The 12,711-nt window shown below is 51.1% G+C and overlaps 1 protein-coding gene across 1 annotated transcript in view; it reads left to right on the top strand.

Moving 5' to 3' along the window:
* The first annotated feature begins 6,254 nt into the window (after positions 1-6,254).
* Mast1 (microtubule associated serine/threonine kinase 1) overlaps positions 6,255-12,711 on the top strand; it is a 24,529-nt gene continuing 18,072 nt past the window's right edge. The window contains exons 1-4 of the mRNA XM_055621596.1: positions 6,255-6,372; positions 7,744-7,832; positions 8,113-8,188; positions 11,653-11,731. Coding sequence (XP_055477571.1) covers positions 6,290-6,372; positions 7,744-7,832; positions 8,113-8,188; positions 11,653-11,731 — 327 coding nt within the window. The 5' untranslated portion in view covers positions 6,255-6,289. The remainder of the gene's footprint in view (positions 6,373-7,743; positions 7,833-8,112; positions 8,189-11,652; positions 11,732-12,711) is intronic.

Below are 12,711 nucleotides of genomic sequence, written 5' to 3'. Positions count from 1 at the left end.
AGCCGACCACTTTAATGTCCACTCACGCGCTCCGGTTCCACCGCTAAGCAAAGGTCCCATTATCCCTCAGCACCAGAGTCGCCTGTGTGCAGTTAGGATCTCAAAGAAGAGCTGATTGTCCTGCCACAGCGCCCTACAGGGAGAAGCGGAATCTCTCTGTAGCTTGTGTGTGTGTGTGTTGGAGTTGTCTAACCTGACTTCAAGAATCTAAATCTCCATCTTTCTTTTAATTAAAACTTTTTTTTTTTTTGAGATAGCATCTCACTGTGTAGCTCTGTCTATCCAAGAACTAAATTATATTGTCCCGGCTGGCCTCGAACTCAAAAAGATTCCCCTGACTCTGCCTCCCGAATACAGAGAGGATCTAAATTTTCGCAGCTCTGGTTTGTTTCTTTTCTCCACTCTGGAGCGTTTACCGGGAGCTTGCAAATGAGGCCCGTTCGTGGACCTTTTTTCGGTGGTATTTAAAGATTTCTTAAGGCTATCTTTCATGTTCAGTTACAAAAGCCTGGAGCCGTTGGCTCCGTGGCTGAAAAGTCCAGGTCTTGGTTTCCCTAGGTCCATTAAAACTGCTTAGCCTGGTAAGCCAAGACCGTTTCACCCTAACCCTGCCATTCCAAGACAGAAAATCTGGTCTGGGTTTCTGGTCACTGTGGCTCCCCAGGGCAAGGTTGTTCTTTGACCCTGCCCTGTCTGTATGGCTTTTGCTCAGTGGTAGGAACCGCAGAACCTTTTCCTGCTTCATGGCATGCCTATTAATAACTCTTAGAACTTACGACTTGAACATTTTTTTACATTTAAATTTTTGTAATTAAAAAATTTTATTACTATTTTTAAATTTATGTGTAAGGATGTTTTAACTGTGTGTGTGTCTGTGTACTACACGTGAGCAGAGTCCATTGAGGCCAGAAGAGGGCATCAGACCCCCTATAACTGGAATTTCAGACAGCTGTGGGCTGCCATGGGATACTGGAAATTGAATCCTGGGCAAGAGCAGTCAGTGCTCTAAACCACTGAGCAGCCTCTCCAGCCCCTAGTGTGTGTGTGTGTGTGTGTGTGTGTGTGTGTGTGTGTGTGTGTGTACAACTTTTAACTTTTAGGAGTGAGTTCTGCCCTACTTGTGGCTCCTGGGGCTGGAACGCTAGTGATCAGGCTTGTTGGAAAATGCCATTAGGAGCTGAGTCATCTCTTCTGCCCTGACTTGTTACATGAGCATTTACCAAGTGCCAGGTGCCCACCTAAAATGCTAGAAACCTGCATCACCTCACAGAATCCTCCAGTAGAAAGTGACACTTGGGAAGGTCATTTGCCAAGATCAAAAAGGGCAAATTTGGGAAAGCTAAACTTTTTCTCTGAGAGTACATTTCTTTTTGTTGTTTCTACACATGTATGTATGTATCTGGTGTGCACACATGATTATATGTGTGTTCACGTGTGTGAACACATATGGGTGGAGGCCATGAGAATGTGTGTGGAGGCCAGAGAATGGTAGCCGCCGTCTTCCTCCACTTTTCTCCTCTTTATTTGCTGATTCGGGGTCTCTAGGAGCCCAGAGCTTGCTAACATGGTCAGCCTGTCCTGGAAATCCCCTTTCTCCACCTCCGCCCCAGCACTCATTCCAGGAGCGCCCTCGTGCTCATCCAGCATTTGAACTGAGGGTTGGAACGCTGGTTCTTAAACTTATCCATTAAGTTCTTTATCCACTGAGATGTCTTTCTCACATCAAAACATGATTTTTTTTCTCTCTCTCTCTGTCAAAAGACCAGCTGAAAGCTAGACATGATGGCACACACCTGTAATTCCACCACTCAGGGAGGCAGAGGTAGGAGGATCTTCGTGAGTAGGAGACCAGCCTGGTCTACACAGTGGGTCCAGGCTGCATAGAGAAACACTGTCTCAACAAAACAAAACAGTAACAAAAGCCTAGTTGAAGCGAGGCACACTAGCACACATCTGTAATCTCCTGGCCTGGGAAGTGTGAAGAGAGAATTCAAAGACAGCACATGCTACATCAGACCTTGTTTTAAAACAAAACAAATCTTTGGAAACCTTCAGCCACTGCAGTGCTACTAAATCTACTTTGCCTCAGCCTGGGAAACATTACTGGCAAGATGGTAATTACTAATCATTTGCTCAAGGTTTGAGACAAAGTAACAACTTCCTCATTCTCTTCATTTTTTAAAAAGATTTGTTTATTTCAAGTGATAGTGGCCCCCTCTTTTAATCCTAGCACTAGGGAGGCAGAGGCAGGCCTGTCTCTGTGAGTTTAAGGCTGGCTTGGTCTACAGAGCGAGTTCCAGGACAGCCAAGGCTACACAGAGAAACTGTCCCAACAAAATAAAACAAAAAAGATTATTTTATTTTAGTAAATATGTATTGTAATATATATCCACCGCATGTATGCCTGGTACCCATGGAGGTTAGAAGAGGTGATCAGATTCCTTGGAACTGGAATTAGAGATGGTGATTCCAGATGGAATTCCAGATGAACTACCATGTGTGTGTGCCAGGAGCCAAACCTATGACCTCTGCAAAAGCAGAGTGTCTTGGCAGCCGCTTTTTCCTTTTATTAATTTGTTTAGTTTTTCAGTCTCACTATATAGCCTTAACTGGCTGGAGACAGCTATGTAGACCAGGCTATCTTCAAATTTACAGAGCTCCTGAGCTCCAGGATTAAAGACCATACCCAGACTTCTTTACTTTTTAAAACAAATTGACACCAGAAAATATCCACAACTTGTCATCAAAGAGGCTTCATCCAGCAATTGATGGGATCAGATGCAGAGATCCACAGCCAAACATTAGGTGGCGCTCCAGAACCCCTTGGAGGGGAGAGGGGAGATTGTAGAAGCCAAAGGGTTCAAGGACACCACAAAAACTGAAGCAGCAGTCACAAAGCCTGTACGGGCTTTGCTAGGAACTCCGAATATATGTTATGGTTGTTAGCTTGGTGTTCTTACAGGACTCCTAACTCCAGAGGAGGTCGTCTCTGACTCTTTCAACTGCTCTTGGGACCCTTTTCCTTCTACTGGGCTGCCTTGCCCAGCCTTGATATGAGGGTATGTGCTGTTTTGTTTTTCTTTTTGGAGACAGGGTTTCTCTGTGTGTAGTCAGTTCCTGGCTGACCTGGAACTGGCTTTTGTAGACCAGGCTGGCATTGAATTCACAGAGACCTGCCTGCGCCTGCCTCCCAAGTGCTGGGATTAAAGACGTGTGTGGTGCGCCACTGCCCTGCTGAGGATTTATTTTATGAGTACTCAGTCTGCATGTACCAGAAGGGGCATCAGATCACATTATGTGGTTCCTGGGAATTGAGCTCAGGACCTCTGGAAGAGCAGCCAGGGCTCTTAACCTCTAAGCCATCTCTCCAGTCCTTATGTGTCTAGTCTTGATGCAACTTGTTAATGCTGTGTTCAGTTGCTCTCCCCGGGAGGCCTGCTCTTTGGTGAAAGGAAAAGGAAGAGCAGTATATCTGAGGGAGAGAGAAAGTGAGGGTGGGCACTGGGAGGAGTGGGGGGAGGAACTGCAGTTGGGATGTAAAGGATGAGAGAAGAATAAATAGAAAAAAGAAAATATCAACAGCTATTTTTTTCTTTTGTTGAATATAGTCCAGGGTGGCCTAAAACCAAGGATATAGTCCAGCTGGTTTCAAACTCAAAGGAATTCTCTTGAATTAGCTTCTCTAGTGCTGGGATTACAAGTACATCTTATGGCCAGGCACGGTGGCAAACACTTGTAATCCCAGCATTCTGGGAGGCAGAGACAGGTGGATCTCTGAGTTCGAGCCCAGTCTGGTCTACAAAGCAAGTCCAGGAGAGCCAGGACTACACCGAGAAACCCTGTCTCGAAAATCAAACAAACAAACAAACAAAAAGCAAGTACACATTATGGGGTCTGGAGAGATGGCTTAGCAGTTAAGAACATAGACTGCTCATCCAGAGGACTCAGGTTCAACACTCAGCACCTACATGGCAGCTCACAACTGTCTATAACTTCTATTCCAGAAATCTGACAACCTCATACAGACATACATGTAGGCAAAACACCAGGACACAAAACAAAAATAAATTTAAAAATATTTAAAGTACATATTATGTCTGTCCATTACATAGCTAGCCCATGCTAGCTTTCTAAGACCTCCTGCCTCAGCCTTCTGAGCAGCAGGATCACAAGCTTGAAGCACCTTTTTCAGCAAACAAGGTCTTCCTCAGATATGGATGCATAAAGTCAATAGGAATCACTGCCATTATTGCTCTTAAGAAGGACTCATTGGGGTCTAAGCAGATAAAGGTGTTTGCACCAAGCCTGACCCCTTCAGTCTAATTCTGAAGATGCAAGACAGGAAGGAACAGTCTCCACAGAATGCACTCCAATCTCCTCGTGCACATTATGGCGCATGCACACGAATAAAAAAATAAAAGCAATAATTTTTTGCTTTGTTTCATAAGACATGGTTTCTCTGTGTAGCCCTGGCTGTCCTGGAGCTCTCTTTGTAGGCCAGGCTAGACTATCCTGGAACTCAGAGAAACATCTGCCTCTGCCTCCAGAGTGCTGGGATTAGAGGTGTGTTAAAGGCGTGTGCCATCACACACAGGCTGCTTTTTTTTTTTTTTTTTTTTTTTTAATAATCAAAGAACATTTGGCTACTCTCTTAAGCCCCATTTCCTATGCTACTCCAAATCTGAGAGCAGGCCTTGAGTGGAGCAGGACTGTTAGGATGTAAGAAGTGATTTCTTCATCAGGCTTGAGATGCTACCTTCCACGTTGTTGACTTTCATCTTGCAGCCCCCACAGACCCTCTCTCCACAGACCCTCCAGTGGCTACCCCTTCCTTCCTTCCTCCCTTCCTTCCTCCCTCCCTTCCTTCCTTCCTCCCTTCCTTCCTCCCTTCCTTCCTTCCTTCCTCCCTCCCTCCCTTCCTTCCTCCCTTCCTCCCTCCCTCCCTTCCTCCCTCCCTCCCTTCCTCCCTTCCTTCCTTCCTCCCTCCCTTCCTCCCTCCCTTCCTTCCTTCCTCCCTCCCTCCCTTCCTTCCTCCCTCCCTTCCTTCCTCCCTTCCTTAAAAAAGATTTCTTTGTTCGTGTATCTTGTGCATATGAGTGCCCTGTCTTTCTGCACACCAGAAGGCATCAGATCCCATTACAGTTGGTTGTGAGTCACCCTGTGGCTGCTGGGAATTGAACTCAGAACCTCTTGTAAGAGGAGCTAGTTCTCTTAAACGCCGAGCCATCTTCCCGGCCTCACTTCCTTTCTTTTAAAATATCAGTGTGTGTGTAAGTAAGTGGACGGCTTTCTTTTGGGGCGGGTTCTCTCCTTTGACAACGTGGATCTTAGGAATCCACTTCAGTCATCAAGCTCGTTGGCGTCTGGGTCCTCAAGAAATATATTTATATATATATAATATATATATATATATTATATATATATAATTATATATATATAATTGCTGAGAGTATAGATCAGTTGGAAGAGTGCACTATGGCTCCGGTTTGATCCTCAGCGCCATATAAACCGGGTGTGGCAGAGCACCCCTGTAATGCCAGTGCAGAGGACCTGTAGCGGCAGGATCAGAAAGATCAAGGTCATCACTCAGCTATGCAGTTCAAAGCCAGCTTGGACTACATGAGACCCTGTCCAGAACAAAGAACAGCGTCTTACAAGTATTGTCATGGTGGCTCGCAACTGTGATCCGAGCACTTGGAAGGCGAGGCTGCGGTGGGGTCTGCAGCTGGAGGGCGGCCTGGGAGACGAAATGAGTTCCAAGTCACCCAGAGCTGGGGTGGGATTCTGTCTTGTAGGAAAGAAAGCAAACAGAACTGCGTTTGCACGAACATGCTTTCAGATGCCCGGTTGGGTCTGTTGCTTGTGCACTTGACCCTGTCTTGGTTCCTGAGAATCGGGGGAGGAATCCGGAAGGCAAGGGTGGCGTGGCGATGCCGAGGACACGCTCGCTTCTCAGGTGAAGGAGCCGCGCTGCGGCCGCGTCCACGCTGACCTCCATCCTTTTCCCCTTTCTCTTCCAGAAGGATTTGCCCCTGCCCCGGAAAAGCAGCAGGTGAGCTTGGGGGGAGATGTCTGCCCGGGGATGCGGCACCCAGGTAGGGGCGTGCGTGAGGGCGGGCGGGGCCTCGCGCGACGACCCCGCAGCGCCCCCTGGCGGCCGGCCGCGGCAGCAGGGCCCTCCCCTCCCCCGCCCTCCCCTGGCCGCCGCTGCGGCTCCAGCCTCCGCCCAGCGCGCTCGCTCCCCGCGCTGCCGCCGCCGCACCTGCCACCATGTCGCCGCCGCCGGGTCATGTCTGACTCTCTCTGGACCGCGCTTTCCAATTTCTCGATGCCCTCCTTCCCCGGCGGCAGCATGTTTCGCCGCACCAAGAGGTAGACCCTCACCCCCGACCCTGTCCGGGCCCTCCGGGGGGGGCACCCTGCAGGCTGCTGCGGCAGGGCGGGGCAGGGATGCTGCCAGCTGTCCAGCTGCGCCAGAGGTGCCCGCGCGGTGCCCTCCCGCGGGGCACGGGGGTGGACGCGGACGGTGCGGGCCGTGCTGCCGGGGGCACTGAAGAGGCCTGGGCTGGGGAAGGGGGTCGTGCCGGTGTGGGGGGTTGCAGCGCCTTTGTCTGCGGACGCTGTGGGCTCCGGCGGCCCGGTGGGGGTAGGGGGCGCGGGGAGGGGGACTTGGCACCCTCAGAACAATAGCCGCAGCCTGGTCTCCCCCCGCCCCCATCCGCGTGCTCTCGGACAAGCTAAGATGCTCAGTCACTGCGGCTGAGAGCGAAGGGGCTGGAGCCTTCTGCAGCTGCTAGGAAGAGGAAGGGGGGTCCTCACCGCTGCACCCCCAACTCGGACACAGCCTCACACTGAAAACAGTGACACGGCGTCACACAGAGCATGACCACACACACACACACACACACACACACACACACACACACACCCCTAGCTGCTCCAATACACTGGGAGGAACCACATACACTCAGCCACAGGTCAAAGCCATGCACAAATAGGGTCAGCTTCTGTGTCACACACAGACACACACACACGCCACGTTCTCCTAGTAAAACGCCACATGCCTGACCACCCACCAAAACCCATGTTCCCATCCAAGACACACAGATCCATTTTTGGAATAACACAACCATGCACCAAACAATACAACAGCTGTGTCACACTGACACTAGGAAAACAGACGCAGGGACTCCTGCCAGGGCAAGGACACACGCTCACACAGCACACACCCACATGGTTGCCTGCTTGCATGTGCCCAGTGTCCCAGGGTGTCAGATCCACACACAGTCATGGGAACACACACACAGCCAGAGTCTGTCTCCTGCCGGTAAGCCCGAGTGAGAACTACACGCTGCAGCTGAAGTCAGCCCCGCACAGGAGCGGCAGTCGTGAGCCAGCTGTGTTTCCCGCTGTACCACCCACGCAGAAAGACGTGTTGTCACACAGATAGCATGCGTGACACGCCAGTGCCCTTGAGTGCCGCTCTCACAGGACGGCGGCGGCGTGGGCTCCATACTGTGACTGTTTGTGGGCAGACTCAAGGGCACACAGGCATTCGGGGTCACCGATGGTCTCACCGCAACTGCCAGGCCGTCACTGACAGACCTCACAGAGCTGCACACGAGTCACACACTACTCCGGAAGTGTCATGAAAGAGGAGTGAGGCCCCGAGATGGAAGTGTGCGTTAGGCTCACACCCAGAGGTCTGGGCCTCTCTTGACACCCGCTTTCCTTCCCTGGCAGCTGCCGGACCAGCAACCGGAAGAGCCTCATCCTGACAAGCACTTCTCCGACCCTGCCGCGACCCCACTCCCCGCTGCCAGGCCACTTAGGTGAGACAGGGATGTAGACCAGGCGAGGCGGGCTCACAGCCGGGGCGTAGCCCTCCCTGCATGGGCGTGGCCTCTCTGGATTGATGTGTGTGCCCGGTTTAGAGGATGATGGATTGGACCAGGGGGGGAGAGGCAGAAAGGGGGAGCCATAGCTGAAGAGTGGACCTGTGTTAGAGGGGCCACCTAGGTGAGTTCAGGGACTGCAAAAGAGGGGTAGCAAGGGCCTGCATTAGAACCTATTTGGCCATCAGAAGGCCCTAAGCCCTCGTTCCTCCCGCAGGTAGCAGCCCCCTGGACAGCCCTCGCAACTTCTCTCCCAACACCCCAGCCCACTTCTCGTTTGCTTCCTCCCGAAGGTGAGTCCCTCCCTTGAGGGCCCCAGAACTCAGTGCCATCCTCCCCATCCACCGTCTGGGCCACCATCTGTTCTTGTCCTAATTGCACCCGAGTAGCCTCCAGGGACCAGTGGAAAGGCCTCACTGTCCTAGCTGGAAAAGCTACTGGAATTCAAGGTGGAGCCAGTCATGATCCAGAACGGAGAGGGGCTGGGAGGGAAACTGCTTGCTGCTCTGGGGCCCCGGGGTCGGCCTGCGCCTGGTGTGCTTGGCCTAGCGTTGCCATAGCAACAGACCAGGGCCCTCAAGATGAGGTGCGCAAGCGCATACTGCAGCAAGCCCATCAAGGGCCTCAGTCCCTCTATTGGGGGAGGGTGGCTAGGGCATTTTGTCAACCTTCCCAAAGGTGAGACAAGGTTCTCAGTGGGTTTAAATGAATCTTCTTGGGGACCAAAAATGAAAAACGGGGAGGGGCAGAGGCTTCCTGCTTTTTTGTGGAGAAACTTCGAGAGATTCATTGGGATCTTCAGACCAGGAGTGGGAGATGGGGGCTTTTTCTTTAACTAGCTGTATGCATGGTTAGGGACCTGCTAGGAAATAGACAGATGAGATGAAGGACACCTCATTTCTATCCTTAGCATGGTGGGGGAGGGGACAGGAAAAAAAAAAAGAGGACAGGGGTCGTTGCAAAGGTTGATCAAGGCTGTAGGAGCAGATGAGGGCAGGTTAGCTTGGGGGAGGGTCGGACACTATCAACAGTATTAGAACTTAGCTGGAGTGACTCCGGATTTGTCCTGGGAGGCCGTAGCCCGCTCTATCGGAGTGCGTGTCTGCGGCACTGGCCGTCTGAGTGCCAGCGTGAGTGTGAGTGTGTTCCAGTGTGGCGGGCGCCGCGCACGTACTGGAATGTGCATCTCTGTGTCCTGAGGTTGTAAATGAACGTTAAAGGGGGACTCCCCCAGCGCTTCCTCCGAGGTAGCCTGTGTGGGCGTGGGAATGTGTGTGCGAGTGTGGAGAGAGAGGGTTTGACAGAGCTCGGGTCTGTGTGCACCAGTGAACGGGTGTCGGTGTGTCTGGAGGGGTTTGCGGCCCTGCGTGGCTGGGATGTGAGCGAGCCCTGGCCCGTGTGCTTCAGTGGGTGTGGGCATCAGCGTGAGTGTGTGGCTGTGGGTGTCTGACTGTCTCGAATGTGTAGCTGCGAGAAGGTGAAGCTGCAGAGTGTGTGAGTCAGGGTGCGCCGGTATCTGTGTCAGTGTGAGTCTTGGCTCTCTTGTGTGTGTCTTTATGTGTGCTTCCGCTGCGGTGTGTGAGAGCATGGTGTGCTAGTTCATGTGCGGGGCCGGGAGTGTGGGGCTGACACACGAATTGTCTTTCTTTCTTTTCTTTTTCCACGTCGGGGTTGCTCTGTGTACTTCCTGCAGCCCTGGCTGTACTGGACTTCAGTAGTCCAGGCTGACCTTGAGGGACATTGTGAAGATTTTTAAAATGTACTTCATTGCGTGTGTATGTGTACTGAGTGCTTGGCTTGCGTGTCTGTGTGGACTGCTGGTGTGCCCTCTGAGGTCCTGGAATGGAGCTCTAGATGGTTGCAAGCCACCATGTGGGTGCCTGGAACTGACCCTGGGCCCCTCTGCTAAAGCCACAGGTGCTTTTTAAAAAAGTTATGTTTATCTATTTATTGTGTACACAGTGTTCTGCCTCATTATAGATGGCTGTGAGCCACCATGTGGTTGCTGGGAATTGAACTCAGGGCCTCTGGAAGAGCAGGCAGTGCTCTTAACCTGAGCCATCTCTCCGGCCCACTACAAGTACTCTTAACCACTGACCTGCCTACCCAGTTCTAATAGAGCCCATTTCTATGTGGGTTTTGCTTTGTTTAGGACAGGGTCTCATGTAGCTTAGGGTGGCCTACAGTGTGCTAAGTAGCCAAGGAGGACCTTGAGCTCCTCCACTAAAGGCTCTCCTTTCCCTTCTCAAGTAGCTGCTTTCAAAGGTTTACCCACCACTGCAACTGGCTGTGTAGACCAGGCTGACCTGAAACTCACAGAGAACCCCTCGCCTCTGCTGCCCAGGTGGACACCACCACCACCAGCCCTGACTTTTTTTCTTTTTCTTTTTTTTTTTTGGTAGGGTTTCTCTGTGTAGCCATGGCTGTCCTGGATTTGTAGACCAGGCTAGCCTCGAACTCCCAGAGAGCCGCATGCCTCTGTAGAGTGCTGGGATTACGGGCGAGCACCACCGAGCCCTGCATCTTCTCCATGGTTTTATTTTGTGATGGAGTTTCTCTGTGTAGCCCTGGCTGTCCTGTAACTGATTCTGTAGAGTCAGGCTGGTCTCTAACTCAGAGCTCTGCTTACTTTTGTCTCCTGTGTGCTAGGATTGAAGGTGTGCATCACCACACCTGGTATTTATTTATTCATTTATTTATTTATTTATTTATCTAGAGATAATATCTTTCTTTGTACCCTGGTTGTCTTGGTATTTGCTATGTAGATCAGGGTGAGCCCTAAGTGACAGAAATCTGTCGGCCTCTGCCTTTCTGGGTGAGATTATAGGTGTGTGCTACCATGCCCTGATGCTCAGCCCTGAAACACTTGCTCTTAACTGCTAAGCGTCCCTCCAGTCCCCTCTGATTGCTTTTGAGTCAAGATCTCACTATGGAGTCCACACAGACCTTGAACCTTAGGTCCCTTTGCCTCCACCTTCTGAGTCATGTGCCAGTCCACCAGGGTCAGTCTGTGACCTTGACCAAGCTAGGTACATGAACATGAGTGGCTGCACCTACACTACGAGAGTGATTGTGTGTGCACAGAGTCCACAGACCCAAGCCAGTGTGTCACTGAGCCTGTTAGAGAATGGGTTCTTTTTAAAAATCTATTATTTATTTTATGTACATTAGTGTTTTGCCTGCATATATGTCTGTATGAGGAACAGGAGGTACAGACAGTTGTGAGCTGCCAAGTGGGTGCTGGGAATTGAACCAGGGTCCTCAGGAAAAAGGCAGCCAGTACTCTTAACCCCCGAGGCATCTCTCCAGCCTGAGGATGGGCTCTTTTTGTCCAAGGAGAGTCCTAGTAGGGGTTCCCTGGGGAGGGTTTATTTGTGTTAGCTCCTTTTTGATTGTATTGTATGGTTTGGAATCCTGGAGACCGGGCCCGTGGTCTTGCGCATGCTAAGAAAGCTCTCTTCTGCTGAGCCTAGACTACTTTGGCTGGGCTTCTCCAGTCCTCCTGTGTCCACTCTGGGTGGTTGGGTTCGGTATGTAGCAGCACCAAACAAGGAAGGACCACAGGGAAGGCCCAAAGAGGTGGTTCTTCCTCTGAGACCCTGGCACCTGGCTAGAAAACGCCATATTTTCGGGTTTACTCTGAAAGCCTCAGGTATCTGAGCATCCCCACAGCCATGCTGGTCATGGCCAGTGGCCTCTCTCCCTCCGGGAGTGAGGGGAGTCCTGATTGGCTCTAAGCCACCTCATCGCCTTCCAGGGCGGATGGACGCCGATGGTCGCTCGCTTCACTCCCTTCCTCGGGCTATGGCACCAACACACCCAGCTCAACTGTTTCAGTGAGTATGTGGAGGTTGATGGACGGGTGGGTGGGGACCAGCAGCCCCAGCTTTCCTGAGAGTCTAGGTTTCACTGTCCTTCATGGGCGCCCACTTCTCCGTCCATTAGAGGTGACAGGTCTTCTCCAGAGCCCCGTCCCTGCCCTTACTGCGTTCTCCTAGGAACCCACTCATTTCTTGATATCCACGATGACACAGTCTTAGGGAATTAAGGCATATGCTCAAGCACCCTTAGCTACCCCGATCCAGGCCACCCATAGCTTCTACCTAGAGTCCACTTGCTTACACACTGCCTACCTCGAAAATCTCTCTCCTTCAATGCCCTTTGCAGCTATATCTCTAGTTTTCATTTCCATCCATCGCCCTGATGATTACAAGCATTGATCATGTGCTTGGCTAGGGGTATAAAGCAGGGCTTCCTGGAGGATCACCTTTGGGGGTTGGGGGTGAGGTGATCAGCAGGTCAGCAGCATGGCCAACTCCCTAAAGCCTCAGAAAACAGGACACAGATGCGATTTGAAGATAACTGTGTTATACAGCTGCTTGTGGTGGCATGGCCAGGAATCCCAGCTGAAAGTCTGAAATAGGAACATTAAGAGTTCAAGGCCAGCCTGAGCAACATGAGACCTTACTTCCATCCCTCACAACCACCACTGGCCTAGCAGTGTTTAACCCCAGCCCAGTCAGTTGGATCTCTGAGTTTGAGGCCAGCCTGGTCTGTGGAGTAACAGGACAGCCAGGGCTATATAAAGAAGCCCTGTCTTAGAAAGTAAAATAATGAAATAAATAAAAAAAATGGTAGCGTGCTTGCCTTTCATGAGGCCCTGAGCTAGATCCCCAGTACCACAGAAGAATGAATGAAGATCAAAGGAAAGGAAAGGAAAGGAAAGGAAAGGAAAGGAAAGGAAAGGAAAGGAAAGAAAAGAAAGGAAGGGAAAGAAAGAAAGAAAGAAAGAAAGAAAGAAAGAAAGAAAGAAAGA

This window comes from Psammomys obesus, unplaced genomic scaffold, assembly GCF_907164565.1.
Source record: "Psammomys obesus unplaced genomic scaffold, mPsaObe1.curated_primary_1811, whole genome shotgun sequence".
Classification (NCBI taxonomy): Eukaryota; Metazoa; Chordata; class Mammalia; order Rodentia; family Muridae; genus Psammomys; species Psammomys obesus.
This window is presented reverse-complemented; position numbering and strand designations above follow the sequence as displayed.